The sequence below is a fragment of the Eurytemora carolleeae genome, unplaced genomic scaffold (assembly GCF_000591075.1).
Source record: "Eurytemora carolleeae unplaced genomic scaffold, Eaff_2.0 scaffold817, whole genome shotgun sequence".
NCBI lineage: Eukaryota > Metazoa > Arthropoda > Copepoda > Calanoida > Temoridae > Eurytemora > Eurytemora carolleeae.
The window spans coordinates 107,761-130,862 of record NW_019396718.1 but is presented as its reverse complement, the minus strand read 5'-3'; the positions used below and the strand labels follow the sequence as shown (position 1 = coordinate 130,862).

Genomic DNA, 23,102 nt, shown 5'->3' with positions numbered 1-23,102 from the left:
ATAAGATAAGCAAGCATTTTTACAACTACACAAATAGACACCTAGACATCAAAATGCGCAGAGAACTGCAGAAATGATTTTTTTTATAGACAGATGACAAAATAGACAAATAGGACATAGGACAACTAGACTATTAAACTACTATGTCAACCCTAAAAACTAAATAAGACAACTAGACTATTTAACTACTATGTCAACCCTAAAAACTAAATAAGACAACTAGACTATTTAACTACTATGTCAACCCTAAAAACTAAATAAGACAACTAGACTATTTAACTACTATGTCAACCCTAAAAACTAAATAAGACAACTAGACTATTTAACTACTATGTCAACCCTAAAAACTAAATAAGACAACTAGACTATTTAACTACTATGTCAACCCTAAAAACTAAATAAGACAACTAGACTATTTAACTACTATGTCAACCCTAAAAACTAAATAAGACAACTAGACTATTTAACTACTATGTCAACCCTAAAAACTAAATAAGACAACTAGACTATTTAACTACTATGTCAACCCTAAAAACTAAATAAGACAACTAGACTATTTAACTACTATGTCAACCCTAAAAACTAAATAAGACAACTAGACTATTTAACTACTATGTCAACCCTAAAAACTAAATAAGACAACTAGACTATTTAACTACTATGTCAACCCTAAAAACTAAATAAGACAACTAGACTATTTAACTACTATGTCAACCCTAAAAACTAAATAAGACAAATAAACAGCTTAATGATTCAATAAAATTCAAATACAGGGTGTCCCTCGAAACATGAAAGTTGGTGAATAGTTTTGAATGTCTTCTTCCACATACTGTATTAGATATTAAAGACTATTTGCAGTTTATTTCTTTTTAAATGTTTAACTCATATATATTTTAATGTGAAATCAATTTTACTACAGTGAACCCCTTAATAACGAATACATCGGAAGAATTCATCAAATGTCGTCTTGACAATTTTCAATGAATTTTATACTTTATTACGTAAATTTCAGTATTTGAAAAAATAAATAAATAGCCATGAATATGTGGGAACAGTTTTAAAGAGTTCTATAAAATCATTTAATTAAAAAAACTAAATATCTGCAACATTCCATTATCAGAAAGTGAAGAATACGACATTTTATGAATTCTTTCGATGTATTCGTTATTAAGGGTTTCACTGTATAATATAACTGTCATGTAAAAATGTTATTAGTCTTTTAGTATCAAATTATGGAAGAAGACATTTTAAACTATTCACCATCTGTCATGTTTCGTGGTACCCTGTATCTGAAATGATAAAAAATAAACAATTTGACCAGAAAGTAATGACCCTAGTTTCCAACTATAAGCAGATATCTGTAAATTGTGTGTGCAGTCTCAAGATGACAAGATGAATGAGATTTAAATTGAAAATTTCAAGCAAAACAGTTTGAAATATATCAGAGTCAGAGATAATTAACCTTTTCCTCAGCCAGGCAAAAAGTTGCGAATTTTACAAGAAACAAATTTGCTGCTAATCAGTCAACATACATCAGAGCAGCTTAGCATTTCAAGAAAGAAAACATCATTTTCTATTTTATCGGTTTAATTCTTTTAATCTTGAAGTTTATGATAAAAACATATAATTTAAAAGCATTTTGGATATTTTTATTTTAAGTTATTTTAAGCCTAAAGCAGGGGGGGGGGGCCTGTATTTTTTTCGAATTTATTTAAGGGATTTTAAATAAAATTTTTTGGATTATATTAAAAATTTATAAAAGAAAAAGAACCCATGACGACATTTATTCTATCCTGTAGAAATACGCCAAATTAAGACGACATTTAACATATTTTTAGACCACGCTTGAATGCAGAATACAAATCTATATTAAGTGGTGGATACTTGTTTGAAGTACCGCCGTTTAAACTATTGTTCGCTTGAACTATTGTTCATTTGAACTACAGAAATGACGTCATATCCTGTAGTTCAAATCAACACATTACCTAGCACCCCCTTGTGAGTGAGGGAACCACTGGACGTCATGAGCCTACGCTATTCAGAAACGAGCCTACCAGATTCTTCTTTTTCGGAACGATGGGATCGTTCTTGATAGTTCCGTTCGTTCTTCTAAAAGAATGATCATCCTTCAAGAGTGACGCCCAGCCCATGTGGATTTAACGGTTCTAATATTCCAGAAAACTGTGACTTTCGATCACAATTTGACCCACTAAACAAAATTTTTAGCCTTTTTTCTTAAATACTTTTTTGTCGGCTTATACATTTTGAATGAAAAAGAAAAGATTAAAAAATCCGTAAGGTAAAAGATTGTTAAATTATAGAACAAATCACGTTTGATTTCAAATAGTAGAAACCGAATGCTGCTCATTTTGGTTAGTCCGGTGTGAGCCCGTGGCGGAGAAATGCAGGTTGGGAGCAACTGTTTTTCTGCAACTATGAGAATAAAAACTCATTGAGGAGTGTACCAAGAGGGACAGTAATCAGTATCGACAAAGGATCGGACAGGATGCGAGGTTCATCTGCCATCTGAGGCGGAAGATTTGCCAGAGAGCTTCATCTTTGGTTCTCATAAGTTTATAGTTGAAATATTAAGTTTATTTGTTATGTTGTAAATACAATTTTCATACACTACGCAGTCAAAGGCTTCAAGTTTTAATAGGTTAAAGTAGAATCAGGAAAAGCATATAGGACGTGAAGCTTACATTTAAGCAACCTCATTTGTATTATAAATATATAAAGTAATCTCTGTTTGTTTGTTTGTATGTCCGATCCTAACTCCGAAACATAATAACCAATTTGCCTAAATTTTTGAACTCTGGAGAACCACGGGAATGTTCTGAGATAGGATTAAAAGTTCTTAGTTGTAAAGGTCAATTCTTATAAGGGAAACTTTAAGTTTCAAGGTAAGTGCTGTTTTAAAAGAATGTTGTTACTAGTTGCTTGACTACCCAATTATGAAGTGAAATGGGTCTGAGGTCACTGCACATTCGCAGGACAATTCAAAATTATAATACAACTTTACATTTTTTAAAGCAAAAGAGTTCCAAGGTGAATGTTAGGTAAATCAAATTTAGGAAGAACTTACTGAACGTTTCCATACTGAATTTTCTTTCCTGAACGCATTTTGAAAAAACGTTTCTTTACACAACGTTTCCTTTCAAAAATTTCTTTACAAACGTTTCCTTACTGAATGTTTCTTCACAAAAAGTTTTGGAGTAGCAGGAATTGTTTTGTGGGAGGAAACGTTCTGTGTGAAAATATTTTGTATGTGCTCCAATCAAAGGTATAAATAACTGCTTTCTAGCTAGAGATCACTGACTTTACATAACTTTACACCTTCAGCCCTTGTAATAAATACCTCCTTTATGGTCTCCGGGGTCCAAATAAGATATTTATTTATTCTTCATATTTCTATATGTTCAGAATAATTTGATATCTGTTCCTCGGAGATAAAGGAGAATAATATCACATGACATTACGTCAGGAATTTCAGAATTATTTTCTTTACAATTTACAAATAATGGATGCCCTTGGCTGGAAGAAAATTTCAATTTTTCACAAAGCATCTGCAACTCTTTCAAGCTTTGTAAAAAAGCAATTTTGTCCCAATTGTAATATTAGATTAAATATAAATAAATATAAATATAAATATATAAATAAAGATATTAGAGAAATACTTGTTACTATTTCTAATGCAGTTAAATCTTCTTAAATGGAAATTATAATGAAAAGAGAAAAATTAAGTAACATGTTAGATTCACAATCGTACCATTTAAATCTTTGTCTGATCAAGTTAATTTAAATATTCTAATTTCTTTTATGAAAACTATATTCTTTTATTTTCTCTTCGTAGCTTGCGCTTTTTTTGGCTTTAAAACAATGAAGAAATTGTCAGAATTAAACAATAGGAAAATGATATTATCTACCATATTATTAATCAAAGAAATATTCTAAGGGTACCAGTGAGAATCGGGCGTGCATCTCTTTAATTGGAGGGTCAGTTAAATTCAAAACGACTGTCCTTTCAACTAAAACTTGTTGTTTAGAAATCAGAATTTGTATGGACTAAAATAAGAGTGCTAGCCATTTCTATTATATATTTTTTTAATAAAAATCATTAATGTTATAAAACTGTAATGCAAGCATTTTTATAATTAGTCTGACTTTTGACTATCTAAGTAAAATGCAAGGGTGGTTACTGGTTAAATTCTTTAAGTAAAAATTTTATACTATTTTACACATGTTTACATTTGGCACATTTTGATTATTCTGCACATTATTTATTAAAATTTTAAATGGGTGCAGAGATTCATTTTTTTGGCAACAGCTTGTCTTAAAGGGAGTGACTGGCTAGGTATGGTAGGTAAACTGAGAGTGCAGTATTTTGGAATAAAATTCAGGATTTAGTCATGGATAATTTAAAAAATCGAATCTATGAGCAAGCCCCCAGTAAAAACGTTTCATAAATATCAAAAATGAATCCTTTAATTAATTCCAAAATACTGTACTCTCAGTTCACTTACCATACCTAGCCAGTCACTCCCTTTAAATGAAAAATCATTGTCATCATTGCCCAATACTACTCGACAGTTATATAAAGAAGTTGAAACAAAATTTGAACAGAAAAATTTTAAATTCTGACTAATTAGTATTTAAAGATTTTGTTGTTCAACATTTTCTATAATTCAAAAAATTTAAAATTTACATTTCGAAGATTTTTTGCTTTCTGACTGGAAATTTTCAACTCGCCCCATCAATAAAATAAAAAAGGTTTTATAAAAACCAAAACTTATATCTCAATACACAATAATGTTACGTACAATTAAACAATTCAGTAAATATGGCTAAGTAAACAATTCAGTATATATGGCTAAATATTGTTAAAGTTTTTATGAAAATATGTTTTTGCAATTCTTGCTTCTTTTTAGTTGTAAAACTGTTTTCTGATATCCATCAATACTTTTAAATATATATATATATATAAAGCATGTAATGTAGCACTATAAAGAATTTATAATATTTTGAACAATTTCTCTGAGTTTCTTAAAACGAGTGATATAAGGAAGAAAATAAATTAGATTCCTTCACCTTCTACAAGATATAAATCAATTTGGAAAATTGCATTTGGAAGATGTCAAGGTTTGGTTCAGACAAAAAAAGTCCAAGTTTTTCAAAAAATATTTTGTTTTTTGTTTAAAAAATACATTGTGGAATTCCATTTTTTTACTCTTAAAGAATTCTGAACTTTTGTTTTTAACTGTTGTGCAGGTTGATAATTAACTCAATTCGCACCCAGCATGGATATAAAAAATATCCACATTGAACAACAAAATTAATTGTTTAAAATTAGCAATTCTCCGCCTCAAATCTGGTTTATTTTCTACAGGGGTGTTTCTAGTTTTGGGTTTAACAATAGAGTTTTTAGTCTGCTTTCAACATGTTTACACTCTTCTACATTTTGTTGGAAAATGCCGTTCTGGACTTTACTGTTCTCTAAAACCTTGAGTTTGTATTTTTCAGAATCTATTTTAGTTTTATCTTTGGTATTTTCTTGTTCGATGTTAGTTGTTTCTTTAGGCGCACAACACTTTTCCGAATGCTCTTGATTCACTGTTGTATTGGTTTCCAAAACGTCAGCCCTTATCGTTTCTAAACGACAATCAGTCCACTCATTTTTAAAGTCTGCATTTCTTCCTGATACAGCTTCAAGGTTGTGCGTTATGGCAGTTTCATTGTCTTCAATATTTTTTGACTTTAGTGAAAAGTTTTCGTTTTTTTCGTCGACATCTTCTGTACATTCCTCTCCTGTTTCATTTTCTACGGATCTTAACAAAAATTAATTTATTAAAATTTTAAATTAAAAATAAGTTGAATGCATTGTTTACCTATTATCTGAGAAGTATATCGATTCAAAATTTTCGGCCTCTGACAATTAAAATTCATTTAATACAATATCTTTTATGAATCATTGAGCATTAAAAGGAGTGTTCGCAAAAAATGAAGGGGGCTACTAATCTTACTTCTATCTGTTGCGCTATAAGGAGAAAATTGTTAAAAACAACTAATACCGAAGAACGTAGTGTCCATAAAAATTTAGAAAGATGCAACATTCAACTCGGATCATAAACAAATCAATTTAATTCCAAACAAATCATTCAGATATTACAAACAATAGTCATCCATTATTTTTCGACGCATTCGTAAATAGTCAATATTTCATAATATTTTGTATTTTTCATGATCTGAGAGTTCCTTTTGAAAACATTTATTCCTGTTTATATCGGAAGTAGCCTACATCCCCTTTCATTTTTCGCGAGCACTCCCATTAAGAAAGTAAAATGACCGAAAGAAACCATGAAATTTAAGATTTATTTTTAATTGACAGTTTGGAAAATTCATAAATAAAGTGTTACAGTGTACATTCGGCTTTCAGAGAGAGGCAACAACTAGATCTTGAAAGTGGCTTCTAAAAGTATTCAGAGATACAGGGTGAGAGAGAGAAAATGGCAAATAAGAGAAGCTTTAGCCAGGAGTATATATGATGGAGGGTATACACCCCTGAAGACAAAAGGAAAAAAACCTACGAGAAACATTGAGGCCTGCGCTCATCTTTTAACGCTGTATTGACCTGGAGAATGGAGGTTTTTTACCTGGCTGGACCCAGATTTTGCTACTGACAGCTCTAATACTTCTTTAATATACTCCTTAGCTGTCATAAATTAGTCAGGTTCTTATACAGCTCTCCAGTTTCTTGCAGCTGAACAGCTGTGTGGAAAAAAACATGGAACTACACCCTACTTGGAAAAAAATAAAATAATAGTGCAGAGAAGGAGGGGTTTCTCTATGCTTCTCTTCCCCCTCCCTCTTGCCAGAAACAAGGAAAATGGAAACATAGAAAAAATAATCCTGATAGGTTGTGCACCATGCACTATGATACTGGTTTATACTCTGCCGGCTGCGAGGAAAAGATTGTTGTAGACAAGGCTGTATTCTGAAGCACTGTCCGTGATGAACTTACAAGAATAAAGAATTCTTTTATCTATAATGTCCACTCCTTGTCCAACCTTTCTTATCCGATTTGTCATTATTAAGGCGGAATTCTGACAACGGATATCCTCAGAATTTTCAAACCCCGCTTAACAGTGACTTTTATTTTTCCAACCTGTAAGAATATATAAATTTGAACAATGGCTAAATGAAAAACAGCTGGATCATCATTCCTCAAATAACTTGTCAGAGAAATTTGACACCTCTGCCTGGAAAACAAGTAGTTACATGCATAATATTAGGGAGAAAGAAATCAGAAATATATATCAAAATGCATGCTTCCCTTGTATTCCAAGGATTAGAATGCGTAGATCTAAAAGAAACAGATGTATGATCAGCGAAAAAGAAGATGGCAGTCTGAGAAAAAATTAAAAATTTTGATTTAAAAATAAATTATAATCTCCGTAAAAATAAAAAAGCATTACATAAAAATTATTTTTCAAAAATAAGGCATTTATAGGATTTATTCATACGATTCCAAAAACATAGAGGACTCTTCATTATTTCTTTTATTCAATTTTGGCTTTAAAAATTGTTTTAAATATTTGCTTAATGAATTATTTTCCTGAATTTTGTCTGCTCTGATCATTTAGGAGAACTGTTACAGTTGGATTACTCATTTTATCTTTTACATCCGGTAACCTGGAGAATATGTATATAATAACATGCATATTCAGAGACGTAAAAAAAAATTATTGTTTACATTTTAATATTCTGATGTTTTCAGGAATCTGATTTTAAAATTAATATCTTCAAAAGATTGTTAAACTTAAACTGAAAATAGGAAAAGAACTAATCCAAAAATCTAAAAATCATTTTTCTGGAGGGCTTAACATGTAAAAATATTTTACCTTGGGGAGCTGGACATATAAAAAATTCGGAGGCCTTGACATTTATAAATCTTTTACCTGGAGGGCTGGACATTTAAAAATATTTTACCTGAAGGGCTGCACATTTAAAAATATTTTACCTGGAGGGCTGTGTATTTAAAATTATTTTACCTGGAGGGCTGGACATTTAAAAATATTTTACTTGGAGGACTGCACATTTAAAAATATTTCACCTGGAGGGCTGTATATTTAAAATTATTTTACCTGGAGGGCTGTATATTTAAAATTATTTTACCTGGAGGGCTGAACATTTAAAAATATTTTACCTGGAGGGCTGTACATTTAAAAATATTTTACCAGGAGGGCTGGACATTTAAAAATTTTTTACCTGGAGGGCTGCACATTTAAAAATATTTTACCTGGAGGGCTGTATATTTTAAATTATTTTACCTGGAGGGCTGGACATTTAAAATGATTTACCTGGAGGGCTGCACTTTAAAAATATTTTACCTGGAGGGCTGTATATTTAAAATTATTTTACCTGGCGGGCTGGACTTTTAAAAATATTTTACCTGGAGGGCTGCACATTTAAAAATATTTTACCTGGAGGGCTGTACATTTAAAAATATTTTACCAGGAGGGCTGGAAATTTAAAAATATTTTACCTGGAGGGCTGGACATTTAAAAATATTTTACCAGGAGGGCTGGACCTTTAAAAATTCTTTTACCTGGAGGGCTGGACATTTTAAAGATCTTTTATCTAGGGGGTTGGACATTTAACAATCGCTTAAATGGAGGGTTTGACATTTTAAAGATAATTTACCTGCACATTTTAGAAATTTTTACCTGTAGGGCTGGACACTTTTCTCTCCAAGTAACCAGAAGGTTTGGATCAATCCTTTCCCCTGAAATATTAAAATATCCAATAAATATTTAAATCGAGAATTATTTTGTATAGAAGGTTAAGCAATAACATGATTGATTGGGATAGAGTTTAAGTCGATCGCAGGGTGTCTATTAAATTTGTAAAACATATTTTTAGAAAAAAGAGGTAATTGACGAGTGTCAATGTATTGCAGGGTTCCCATAATATGATTAGTTATAGGTTATGAATAAGCATAAGCAACAATTCTTCATTACAAATTTTTTTTAAATATTTTTTTTAAGCGCAATCTGGGTTTTCCCAAAAGTTTTCAATTAAGAAGGTTCAAAATAAACACAAATTCTTTTTCGCCCTATCATGGCCAAAATAAAAAGTATCCAAAAAACGTACGGCTTCATAACTTAACGAAAGAACAGTGCAAGAATTGTATTCAGCGGTGGTTCGAAAGAGAAAACGAAAACAGAAATTATCTGGAAGTCGCCTCACATACGTCCAATCAAATTTCTTTAATTAAGTTGATATTTTTAAACCCTTGATAAAAATGCCTTTTCAAAAACCCGCTATTTGGTTTTGAACAGTCATTTTTATCGGACACACCCTACCTTCATCTCCACTTGTCCTCTCTCAACTGTCTCAAAACAATCAAATGTCTTCAATGCAGTATTTGTCTCAGAGCTGATATGGATCTTCATTGCTGAAATAGAATTAACATTTTTAAAGTATAATTTAGACCGTTGCGCAGCTCTATTTCTTTTACGTTCTTGAACATTTAAATTGTTTTTCAATTTTCTAAACAAAGAATAACAAATTCATGGTTCTTTTGGGTTGAGGGGTTGGCAAGGTTTAAAGTTTAATTTAAATTTAAAATCGTACTTTTAGAAGAAGATCGACTTTATATAATTCCAGAGGAGGGGGGGGGGGATGGATGCTTTTATATGCTCTGGGGTGAAAAATGATTATCATTCGGCATATTTTTGATAAATTTCATGCAAAATTTCATCCCCCCCTCCCCCCTTAAAAAAAATATGACTCCCCATTTCAGCGAATAAAACCTTTATGAACAATTTTTCAATGTTGAAGAAAACGAATTCCATCATTGTGATAGTAAAGAGCTACAAATTGTGTCAAGTTTTGTTGATATTGCGTCGCTTTGAACTTGCACAAGATATATTTTGCGCAAAAAATTGAGTTTCTCAGATTTGAACCCCCATATTTTTGCAAAAGCTTTGCTTGTGAGCAGTAAAGGACGAGAGAAGGCACACCACACCTTTTTTTGTCCGCACCACAAATGACGTCACAATTTACTATTAGTTCTTCCGACCACACCTTTTTTTTGTCTGGGTGTGCTTCTGTGGTTTCATATGTATTTATTTATGTCCTGTAACACTTTTTTCAAATTGAGGCAGCGTCATGTTTTACTATATGACTTGATTTAGTTTAAAATACATTTTGTTTGAAAAAAAAACTTAGCACAAAACGGAAAATACCTATTTTTCGTCCGGACCACATATATTTTTCGTCCGGACCACACATATTTATCGTCCGGACCACACATATTTTTCGTCCGGACCACACATATTTTTCGTCCGGACCACACATATTTTTCGTCCGAACCACACATATTTTTCGTCCGGACCACACATATTTTTCGTTCAGACCATACACATATTTTTCGTCCGGACCACACATATTTTTCGTCCGGACCACACATATTTTTCGTTCGGACCACACATATTTTTCGTCCGGACCACAAATATTTTTCGTTCAGACCATACACATATTTTTTGTCCGGACCACACATATTTTTCGTCCGGACCACACACATATTTGTTTTTTTCTTATTTTACTCGTAAGCTGCCGCTTTTAAGTGATAGATGCTGGATTTTTAGAATCTACAACTAAAAATTTACATATTACATAAGTGGTTTTGATTTGCTCGAGGTATTATGAAAAGAAATGTCCATGAATTGTTCTACAAATTGTTTGTACCTTCATAATTATATTCTTCTTTAAAGAAAAGATAGGATGAAATATTTTAAACCGACATGAATACAATAAAATCCAAAAGTAATTTAAAAAATAATGTAAACAACGCCGGACGAAAAATGGTGAATTGTGACGTAATTTGTGGTCGGACGAAAAAAAGGTGTGGTGTGCCTTCCCTCCCTCAGTGGGCCCACTAAATCCAAATATATAGAACAAGGTTATATATGCATGTTATGTTTTGGAAAATGTAAAATGAATGTAATGAATGTTAATTTCTGAATAAAATGTTTCAATAAACTTGAGTTAACATGAGAATAAAAATACTTTACAACAATTTAAGTAAATGGAAACTTCTTCTTTACTCTGTTTACAGAATACTGAATACAAATGAAAGCAAAGAAAACTTTTAATATTTAAACTGTTGATTTAGTTTTTAAGTATTTAAAAAGCCTTCAGTTTTGAATACAGTGAAAAGATTGACGATAAAATGCTTTTAGCAAGAACTACAGTGGTTATTAGAAAACAATGGAATAGGAAGACGACATTATAGCAATACGTAAGTGCATTTGATGGTGTTACAAAGCAAATAGTTTTACCAGACACTTTTAAAATTACTTTTTTGTTAAATTGGTCTGTTTACACTGCACAATTGCTGTGTTTCATGGTTATTGAACTTTTTAGAGTTAAAAATTGATTCTCAAAGTCGTTCTACTATTCCAAAGTTTTCTGGTTATCACTGTAAGATATTAAGGAAAGGAATTTTAAAGAAATTTCTAATGTGTGCAACCTGTTTTCGGGCACGTATCTAATATTTATAATGTGTGCAACCTGTTTTCGGGCACGTATCTAATATTTCTAATGTGTGCAACCTGTTTTCGGGCACGTCTCTAATATTTCTAATGTGTGCAACCTGTTTTCGGGCACGTCTCTAATATTTCAAACCAAAAATTTTGCCGGATAAAAAAGTCCAATTGTAAATAAAGGTTTGCACCATCGCGTTGCAATGATAAAGCGATCAATGCTCGATACTTACGTTCTCCGCTAGATTCAAGCCTAGCCGCAGTGTTTACAGTATCTCCGAACAGGCAGTACCTAGGCATCTTTATACCAACCACCCCGGCACAACACGTACCTACGTGAAAACAACAAAACTTTTGGAAAGGTGTCGTATCTTTGCATTTTCTTTTAGTACAGTGATGAAAACTGTAGAACAAAGAAGACGACATCGAAGCAATCATAACAGTAGTTGATGAGGTACGGCCAAGCAAATAGTTTTACTTTATAGTAACTTACTAAGTCAATTATTAAGTGATTTAGGCCTTTTAACGCCGCACAATTGTGGTGTCTCATGTTTATTGTATAGTATTGTATTTTTAAAATTGGATTCCAAAAGAAAAAGTGCTAAGAAAATACAAAATCTTTAGCGATACTTATATTAATAAAATTAAAAGAAAAACAGCTTCAAAGCTTTTGATTATCTTTTTTATTTAATCATTCATAGCTGAGATCAGATTTAATTTAAATAGAGTAATGAAGTTAAACTAGGTAATGATAGTTGAACTACATTAATTGAATTAATTCCTATTTCTGGACTATCGTACTTTCTTTCTAAACTATGTTTTGTATTCCTACCACACTCTAAATTACGAAATAAAAAAATATATTCTACAAAAGAATCGCTTATTTGGCAGCAAAAGTTGGATGACTGCCAAAAAGTATAATTTTTGTTAAATACAAGGTTTTTTTTAATTTCTCACTGTTGTGAACCAGCCTCTTGTAGGGAAATTCTAGGAACCTGTATGTAGGGTTGTTAATCGTTTATGTAAACGATCATTAAACGATCGTTTTCGTTTTCCTATCGTTTTTGTTTCGTTTTCCTATCATTTTAAAGACAATCGTTTTAAAATCTTTAAAAAAACGATAGTTTTTAAAACGATAGGAAAACGAAAAAAAACTATCGTTTTTCAAAAAAATAAAAACGTTAACATCCCTACCTGTATGTAGGCCTATTCTAAGCCGAAGTGAGTCCTGTGGCCTATGCTGAATCTTGAAGTTCCGAACTGCCTCAAGCAGTTTCAAGGACATCCTGCCTATCTCACGTGAGTGATTGTTGCCATTAGGAATTGGTAAACCTTGAAAAATTAAAATTCTTAAGCTTTCCCTTTTTTAAATTACAATCGAGTATGAGTCAGATTATGTCTGGGAACTCTTGTATTGTTGAAATTGAGATCAACGCTTGATCTGAATATTTTGTTAATCTGCAGATTAATTTAATATTTATTCTATATTCCGCACGAAATCGTACTCTGGAGGAATACCTTAACCCTATCCCCGCTGGGGTACTTGAAAACCAGGATACGCTGGGGGGGGTCAATTTGACCCCCCCCTCTAAATCCCATGTTTTATGTCCAAATATGACAAATGATACATCATTAGAAAGCTCTTGTGCTCTACTTTTAGAATCTGCAAAAAAATTTGCAAATTTGCGAAAATTGAATTTTTTATCGCAAAATCCAGTTTTATAGTAAATATGTTTGCAAAAAAAAATGTGTCCAAAAAATGACAAATTATACATTTTTGAAAAGCCCTTGACTATGCCATTTCAAATATGCAAAAATTTTTGCAAAATTTTAAATAACCTGATTTTTAATCAAGAAAAACTAAAAATGTGCAAATTTCCTTTGACAGGTTGTTTGCAAAAAATTTGCAATTTTTTTTCGCAAAACTTGTGCAATCCGTTTCCTTATGTCCTAGGCTTTCCAATAAGCTAAATTTTATCAAAATCTGACAAGTGAAAGTGGGTCAAAACAAAGATTTAGTTTGCTACAGGCAAAAGCAGTCATTCAGGCAGTGTGCCTGAGGACTCAGGCAGTTAGTATTAAAGCCCGGTTTTAGGCCTAAAGGGAGGGCTTTGGGTATGTAAGAAAAGTCAGAAAATTTCAACAGCCTCAGACCAATACTTTTTGAGTTATGTAAAAAAAACTACAGGGGGGGGGGCCAAATTGCCCCCCCCCAGCGGGAATAGGGTTAAATAAGGAGATTAAGCAATGATCCTCAAACTAAAAGTGACAATAGTGGATATCAAGATTAAAGGATAGGTATTATAGGTGCGCATTTACACAAAAGTAAAAATTAGCAAATGCGAAAAACTAAAAATGCGTTACAAAATTAAGGTTCACTGAATTTTGACCAGAACCTTTAATTAACTGTGACGCTGCAGAAACACCCCTATAAATTGCAACGAAGAAATAGGACCCGTGCCATCTTTGTTGACAAGAATAAGAGTACTTAATCTCTGGAAGAAATATAAGTAAAAACTGAATTAGAATGTAATATAAATAAGTTTATAAATAACTGCTTTTTGTTAAAAAAAAATAACAAACAAAAAATGTCCACAAACTTAAATTTGCTAATCCCTATATATTTATAATCTGATGGTGTAAACTTTGATATTTAAAACTTATAATATAACTTTCCAAATTCATAGTTTGAAATATCAAAGGTCTACGAGGTTGGGTTACAGCAATTTCTTTGCGATCGAATTGATACCAATATCTTTATAAAGGGTTTTCACAATTTTCACATTCTTTGCGGCAAAGACTCAATATCCTATTTTAAAATTTCTTAACTTTCTTTACGGTGTTTACACATTTTAAATCTTACCTGAAGCTACCATATAAGCATCCCCAATGGTTTCAACCTATGAAATAAAAATTAAAATAATATTCTGAAAATTCGTTTAAAATCTCTAAAAAATGTTAAATCTTCAAAATTCTAAGAATATATTTAGTAAGATTTGTTATATACCATTCAAATTTTCTCGAAGGGTTTCCTAATCCTTTCTCGTATTTTTTAATTCAATTTAAGAATAAGATTGATAATAAAAAACGGGAACTACAGGGTGTCCCAAAAAACATTGGAATTCAGTGACGAATTCGATATCGTCTTTTCAAATAATTCTTTGATTTAGTATAGTGATACCTACTGAGAAAGCTGTAATCTGTAAGAGTTTCGTCTGCTATATTTACATTTTTTTTGTTTATGTTTTGACTGCAACCGGTTGTACTTAGTAAAACAAGAAAATTACAGTATACAAACAGAGTAAACTTGTCCGTATTCACTGTTCATCTTGCGGAGACATTATAGACACATCTTTACAGTCTTTTACCCTTTTCATGAAATAAACTCTAGCAGACATTATAATATTATGGCTTTTGAAATTAGGTATTAAAATGCTAATTCATAACAAAGACGATATCCAATTCGTCACTGAATTCCCATGTTTTTTGGGACACCCTGTATAGTAATCTAATCATCAAAAGTCCATGGCCGGATTGAAATCACATTTCTGAGAATGTAAGACGGATTCCTGAAGCATATTTGCACAACAAATCCTGGATTTTCTGTCACACAAATGAACGGAAAATTGGTTTACATCTGTCTAATTCCAGATAAAAATTTAAAGGGCATTCATTGCGAATCGTTGTCAATTGAATTAACGATGATAATTCCTTTAAAGAAAATGATTACTTGCCTCAATACCTAATTTTCAAATTCCTATACTTTTGCAACCTATCTATGCGAGTAAACCTCAAATATTTTAAAATTCGACTATTTTTTAATGGGCACATTTTTAAGGTCTGCATCAAAAAAAACATCAAATTGCAAAGTAAAAAGGATTTGAAAATTAAAGATAGAGGCAAGTATTCAGTTCTTTATGTCTCGAAATAGACATAGCTTAATAATAGTAGTTTTGCTAAATGATTAGATTATGACATTGTAAATTTATAGTTTCTGTGTGTATCTATCTAGTAAATTTAATATATTCAAATAAAATTAAGCCTTCCGCATAATTTTAATGGTTTTCAAACTGAAAGATGATCACAAAGGAATGCAAAAATGAATTGAATTTTGAAAACATTAACTGCGTGTTTTATAAAAATAAACTTTATTACATTTAAATTTAATCTACTTTTATTTTTAAATTTTCTTTTACTCGTCAAATTTTGCAGTGACGTCAAAATTGAAAGCTATTTTTTAATTTTATTTCGAAGAGCAAAGTACGTTGAAAAAAGTAATTACGAAAATTTATTTTTATATTTATAATTTTGACAGGTTTATATTATTATTCATATAGGCTTTGTTACTCCTGCTATTTACCCGCGCTTGATATTAATTTATGATTCTAACTAAAGTTTCTGGAGTTGCCCGTGGAATTTCAAAAGAAATGTTGTCTATGTCATTGTCGACTCCGAACTAACATGGGTTCCCTCAACAAACAAATTTATGAATATTTACATAAGCTTTATTATATACTAGTTGTAGTACCCGACGTTGCCCAGGTTTATGTTATTCATAGTTATTCCCGCCGTTTACCCGCTCTCGGTCTTAAATCTTGGTTTTAGCAGAAGTACCCGACGTTACCCGTGGAATTTTTAGAAATTTCAAAACTTGTATTTGGTTCCATTGGCCCATTAGTCCATTGGTTCCCTTAAAAAATTCGGTCCAGCCGTTTGGCTGGTTACAGCTAATATATATATTAGCGAAGAGCCTTATTATGTAGAAAAGATAATCTTAACATGTTTTGTCCTGTTCATATTTATGATTTATGTCTCCAGATCGAATTATAGGTTTCTAAAAGTACAAAGAGTAAAAATGATAAATTAACCATAATAATTACAACCTTCTTTTTACAGCTACATAAATGGACTGTACGTAGACATAATTTCATGTTATTTGAATTTATAGAGCGGAATGTCTAATAAACAACGGTACCATTATGTCTGACCAATAATTCAAAAGATGTCCATCATTTACTTTTTAAAATCGATTCTTTTTTAAAATATGTTTTATAAACTGTGTAACATTGTAAAAATAACCCTGTATGTTTGCAACATATAGATTAGAACATTAAACCTTAAAATATGTTTTATAAACTGTTTAACATTGTGAAAATAACCCTGTATGTTTGCAACATATAATTAGAACGTTAAACCTTAAAATATGTTTAATAAACTGTGTAACATTGTGAAAATACCCATGTATGTTTGCAACATATAGATTAGAACGTTAAACCTTAAAATATGTTTATTAAACTGTGTAACATTGTGAAAATACCCATGTATGTTTGCAACATATAGATTAGAACGTTAAACCTTAAAATATGTTTATTAAACTGTGTCGTCCTATTAGGACTCATCAATATGGCTCTAATCTTGGAATTTTAGTTGTTCAAAGAATTTTAACTACTGAGGATCGTCATGATAGACGTGAAACATTATCTTTAGTATAATTCTATTTTAAGAAAAAATGCGAAGTTAAAAACTAAAATGTATATTTATATATATATATCCATAGACACAGTGTTTCGTCCTATTAGGACTCATCAATATGGCTCTAATCATCAGATTTTTATTTTGCAGTTGACGGGGCTTGAACCATGAATCCTTAGATTATGAATCAAACACGCTAACCACTGCTCCATCAAACCCTAATGATTTGGTAATGAAATAGGGACTAGAGAGCTCAACCAACTCATTATAAGTTGAGGGCCTTGCATATATATATAAATATTTGTTTAAATTTTACCTTATATACATCGAAGTTGTCAATGATTGAATCAAAAACTGTATACAAATCATTCAGGAAATCCACAATCTAGAAACATGTTTAAATACAAATCATTAAGACAATACAAATTAATAAATAACAAAAAAATATTACATGATGACAATTATTTAAATATATTTTGATTAGTAGTTATTGTTGACTGTCTTTTTTCCTTAAAATGTTTAGTTGAGAAATTATTTAGAAACCTTATTTATTTTTAAATATAAGTATATAATTGTGTATTCTACATTACTGGAACGATTTTTTGCCCTCGTAGCTCCTCTTGTTTTGATTTGACGTAATATTTATTTGGTCACATGTTAAAATTTAGAACATTTTTGTTCTTCTCAATATAGCTCTTTAATAAAAGGAATTGTGATTGAAAACATCTAAGATTTCAATTAGAGATAGTTTATTCTGTTTGACATGATGTATAGATATATATATATATATATCAAAAAATTGTCATGGACCAATCTTCAGTGAGGTTTGTTCTATATACTATAGGTATTTTTAATTAAATCATATGATTATATAGATTAAATATAATTCTCTTTGAGATGAGGTCAGATAGTGATGTAACCTGATAATGGTGTAATTACAAATCTAATCTTTATCTAATCTAATATAAAGTAGACTACAATTATTTTCTAATTTCTCTTTATATAATCAGCCAATTGGTATAAATTGTATGTATATCTAAATGAATACTAATTCTTCTACTCATTTCCCTATCCTGGAAATATCCATACACAGGGTTTTCTTTCAAAGGTGGATGAGGAGGAGGGGGGGGGGAAGGGGCGGAGGAGCCACCCATTGAAAAATTTGAGTCGCAAATTGTAAGAAGAAACAGCTTTCGCTCCTTTATTTCGATCTTAACACATATCCTAAATAAGATCTTGCCATGAACCCAGAGCCACATATTTCAAAATCGATTCTTTTTTTGAAATTACAAACACATGTTCATAATTTTTGATACTAGGTTTATGTTTGAACCACTCATTTAGACAATAATAATATTTATATATTACAGCATAATCCGCAATATTGAATAAGAAAATCTTCTTACTTTCTCTCTGACGTTTGATAATCTTGCGAAGTAACAATTGCTACACCCGAAAATAAAAGATTACAGGTCTCCCTTAAACAAGTCAAACAGTATCAAAAATACGGCATTTTTCTCCATTTTCTCTTTAAATATTTTTATTTGTGGTTTTTTACCAGTTGTAATAACTTTGAAGGACCTTAGATATAGATATATAAGAAGATTTTGTAAAAATATTGAATTCGTCCTTAATGTGATGTGAAAAATTCAAATAGTCCAAATATCGGGTTCGAAGTTTGGAAGTTGTTTGAGAGAAAGATTAAAATGCTGGAGATAATTAATTTCTATATCAAATTTCATTCTAATAACAAGTTAATAAACATAAAAATTGTCTTTTTGTTGTTCCTTGTTTTTTTACAAGTTAACATTTAAAAAAATTCCACTTTTAAAAATCACCCTGTATACTTAAAAACTTCAGTCTTGTTCTCCCGTAAAATGCAAAGTGTTATGAGTTCTTAATCCTTGTATTCTAAATTGTACACTTCCCATCCAGAATCAAGAATGTTAAAACTTTATCATAACATACAAGGGAAATTTTCTTCTCAACCTCCATTTTTTTTTAGCTCCTCCAGAGGGGACAGAAGAAATGGGGGGCCGGGGGTTACTTATTAAAGTAATTGAGTCTTTGCCACAAACTATGATTATTCCTATATCTTAGCAACGTAATGTCGTAGGCCTTATAGATATATTGAAAATTCATCTTGTAAGATCAAATAATCTCAATTTGAAATATGAAAGGTTTACACCATCAGGTTGCAAAGATAGAGGGATTAGATAATTTGAGTATATGACAAAGAATCAATTCCTTTATTTAATATGGTTTTTGGAATGCTCTGAATTGGTCTATTTCAAAAATCTACAAAAAAGATTAGGAATAAAATCTGAATGTCTAATTTCTTGATCTTTGCAGCCAGATGTTATTATAGACTTTTTAGACTTTTTTTAGGTCGCAAAAGTTAAAAATACGACACAAGGTTAAACAGATATTGGGATTAAAAAATTGCAGTTTGTGAGGATTAAGTGCAGTTATTTTGCAATAAATCCAAGATAAAGGGGGCTCTTCTGCTGCTATCCCCCCCAGGCCGGGGGCTNCCCCCACCTCTGTTTAAGTCCTTGTCTAGCAAAGCAGAGACTTTAAGAATTTAATAGATAAAGTGTTCTCTCATTTTTAAGTTTTAATTCAATCTTTTCTGATTAAAGTTGTGAAAATAAGTTTATAAAATATTCATAAGCTGCAGAGAACAGTCAGAAACAGAAACATCATTCAGTTTATTACATGTTTATGGACAAACATTAAAAATAATATTAAAAATTATTTGTCTAGATTTAATTTTTTTACACTTTTACATCTAGCAAGTTTTTAATCGTTAATTAACGGAAATAGACGTTTTTGAAGAAAAAAGAAACGGACGTGTTTTTTTGCAAAAAATTTGCCAAAAAATAAAAGATAATTTTTTATGTATGTCGATGTTTTTAAACACCATCTTCGGATTTTTGCCTCGTTTGTTTGTTGAATTATAGAATTTTATGCATTTTTAATATTTTTTTACGTGATTTGAATGTTGATGCTTTAGAATGTTATTCAAATTCTAAAAGATGTTTTAATATGAAATATAATCGTTAACGGCTGGCACCGTTAACGATATCTAAAATATCTGCCGCGTGTTAACGCCGTTAAGATCGTTAACGAACGGTAACCTTAAAACGGATAATACCGTTACCAAAACAAAAGTACTGTTTTTCTCTAAAAACATGCAGAGTAAATGAATGAATGAATGAGATTACATCTAGTGGAGTAAATTAATGAAAGTATGAGTAAGATTACCACACATAGCGGAGTAAAAGGATGAAAGGATGAATGAGATTACCACAAATAGTGGAGTAAATGAATGAAAGGATGAATGAGAATACTACATCTAGTGGATTAAATGAATAAAAGGATGAATTAGATTACATCTAGTGGAGTAAATAAATGAATGAGATTACCTCTAGTAGATAGAGTAAATGAATGAATGAGATTACCTTAAGTGGAGTAAATGAATGAATGAGATTACCTCTAGTAGAGTAAAAGGATGAATGAGATTACCTCTAGTAGAGTAAATGAATGAATGAGATGACCTCTAGTGGAGTAAATGAATGAATGAGATTACCTCTAGTAGAGTAAATGAATGAATGAGATTACCTCTAGTGGAGTAAATGAATGAATGAAATTACCTCTAGTAGAGTAAATGAATGAATGAGATTACCTCTAGTAGAGTAAATGAACTAGATTATCTATAGTGGATAGGATGAATGAATGGATGAATGAGATTACCTCTAGTAGAGTAAATGAATGAATGATATTACCTCTAGTAGAGTAAATGAATGAGTATACCTCTAGTGGAGTAAATGAATGAGATTATCTCTAGTGGAGAGGATGAATAAATGGATGAATGAGATTACTTCTAGTAGAGTAAATGGATGAATGAGATTACCTCTAGTGGAGTAAATGGATGAATGAGATTACCTCTAGTAGAGTAAATGAATGAATGAGATAACCCCTAGTGGAGTAAATGAATGAATGAGATTACCTCTAGTAGAGTAAATGAATGAAATTACCTCTAGTAGAGTAAATGAATGAATGAATGAATGAGATTACCTCTAGTGTAGTAAATGAATGAGATTATCTCTAGTGGAGAGGATGAATGAATGGATGAATGAGATTACCTCTAGTAGAGTAAATGAATAAATGAATGAATGAGATTACCTCTAGTGGAGTAAATGAATGAGATTATCTCTAGTGGAGAGGATGAATAAATGGATGAATGAGATTACCTCTAGTATAGTAAATGAATGAATGAATGAATGAGATTATCTCTAGTAGAGTAAATGAAAGGATGAATGAGATTACCTCTAGTAGAGAGGATGAAAGGATGAATGAATGAATGAGATTACCTCTAGTAGAGTAAATGAATGAATGAATGAATGAATGAGATTACCTCTAGTGGAGTGGATTGAGCAGATAAAGCTGTAAACCCGACTATATCACTGTAGGATACAAGATTTAAACATCATTAAAACTAGAGTGGGGAAATTCCTCTAGTTTCATTCTTTATTAATACTTCAACCCCTACCCCATTACATCCTCCCATTTAACCCCAACCTACTCTTATTCATTTTAAAAAATTAGATTTCTCTATTTCAAAGTCGAATGAAGTACAAGGTTAGTAAATTATTTAAATTATTTTAGGCCTTGAAACTTTAAATTATTATCTTTATTGCACTCTAGGGGTTTAAAATTATTTTAGCGTAAATCAAATATGAAAGTGCAGTTCACAATTTCTATTTTTGAGCCATCTTTTATTTTATCATATATCTAGCTTTTAGGATCAATCAGATAAGAATGTGATATCTATTAAAGAAATTGACTATTTTCAACAAGACAAGAGGGTGAAATAACCGGCTACCACAATTTAATCCTATTGTACCATAGGAATCCCTTGAAAGGAATAAACAATGTATTCCTAAAATATATTGTACCATAGGAATCTCTTGAAAGGGAGTCTAAACTAAGTAATAAATGGAATAAACAATGTATTCCTAAAATATATTGTGACCGAGGTAAATGTTTCTGCGATGAAAGCCTGGCCCTCGACTAACCTTGCAACCACAGATCTAAAATAAACAGACATACACGTGGAATAGGAAGACGACTTTTTGACTCAAGTTATAATTCAAATAATCTAATGAAAATGAAACACTGTAATTGTGCAGCAGCCCCATGTAGAAATCGGTTAGCAATCCTCGGTCCCAGCATTATTGAACACAAGACTTTTTTGTTAGAACCAAGAATAATTGTTATAGAAAAATGTAAATTAAAATCTGTTGAATTCCGTTTTACTACCTATAACCACACATGCACAAATGATTTGAAAAATGAGACAAATTCGAATTCTTTCAAAAACTGAATACATATAATTTCACAATGGAGGCAAAATAGTCTGAGTTTACTAAAATATGTGAAAAATTTGTCCAGACTGTCAGTAAACCACTGTGAAATGTTCACTGTGTCCAGACTGTCAGTAAACCACTGTGAAATGTTCTCTGTGTCTGCTGCTAAGAATCTTAAAGCAGAAAATGTACTGTATATTGTATATTGTATATCGTATACATTGTATAACCTATCCTGTGTTCTGGAAATCACTAACCCTTGTATGTATCAATTAGATTTTAGTAGCAACTCTCACCCCTCCCCCCTAATTTATCCTTTGTATGTACACCAATTACTCCCCAAAAATGGACTAAAGGAATTGAGTCTTTGCCACAAACTCTGATTTTCTAATCCCTATATCTTTGCAACCTGATGTCGTAGACCTTAGATATTTCAAAATTTTGTTAAATAGCTTAAGTTTGTAAAATAAAAGGTTTGCACCATCAGGTTGCAAAGATATCAGAATTAGCAAATTTGAGTTTGTGACAAAGACTCAATTCCTTTAGACGGTCGTTAAGACTTTTTATAGTCCACGGACTTTTACACCAATGACAAGCAAAACTTAGTGAAAACATTTTTATTCAAATAAAACATATATTTCTGCAATACTGTATCTAATTCGTCCGAAATTTGTATTATTATTATTATTATTTTTCAGTTTTCTCAAAGTAT

The 23,102-nt window shown here is 31.1% G+C and overlaps 1 protein-coding gene across 2 annotated transcripts in view; it reads right to left on the bottom strand.

The window, feature by feature from the left end:
- Positions 1-4,093: 4,093 nt before the first annotated feature.
- The window catches only part of LOC111707749 (receptor-type guanylate cyclase gcy-20), a 37,331-nt gene continuing 18,322 nt past the window's right edge, over positions 4,094-23,102 (bottom strand). For both annotated transcript variants that reach the window (XM_023480892.1, XM_023480893.1), the window contains 11 exons: positions 22,040-22,114; positions 21,439-21,487; positions 17,335-17,403; positions 14,410-14,446; positions 12,741-12,878; positions 11,780-11,878; positions 9,363-9,454; positions 8,724-8,782; positions 7,613-7,689; positions 5,886-5,925; positions 4,094-5,825 (listed from right to left, as the gene is read on the bottom strand). In XM_023480892.1, the coding sequence (XP_023336660.1) occupies positions 5,381-5,825; positions 5,886-5,925; positions 7,613-7,689; positions 8,724-8,782; positions 9,363-9,454; positions 11,780-11,878; positions 12,741-12,878; positions 14,410-14,446; positions 17,335-17,403; positions 21,439-21,487; positions 22,040-22,114 (1,180 nt within the window). In that variant the 3' untranslated portion in view covers positions 4,094-5,380. The remainder of the gene's footprint in view (positions 5,826-5,885; positions 5,926-7,612; positions 7,690-8,723; positions 8,783-9,362; positions 9,455-11,779; positions 11,879-12,740; positions 12,879-14,409; positions 14,447-17,334; positions 17,404-21,438; positions 21,488-22,039; positions 22,115-23,102) is intronic.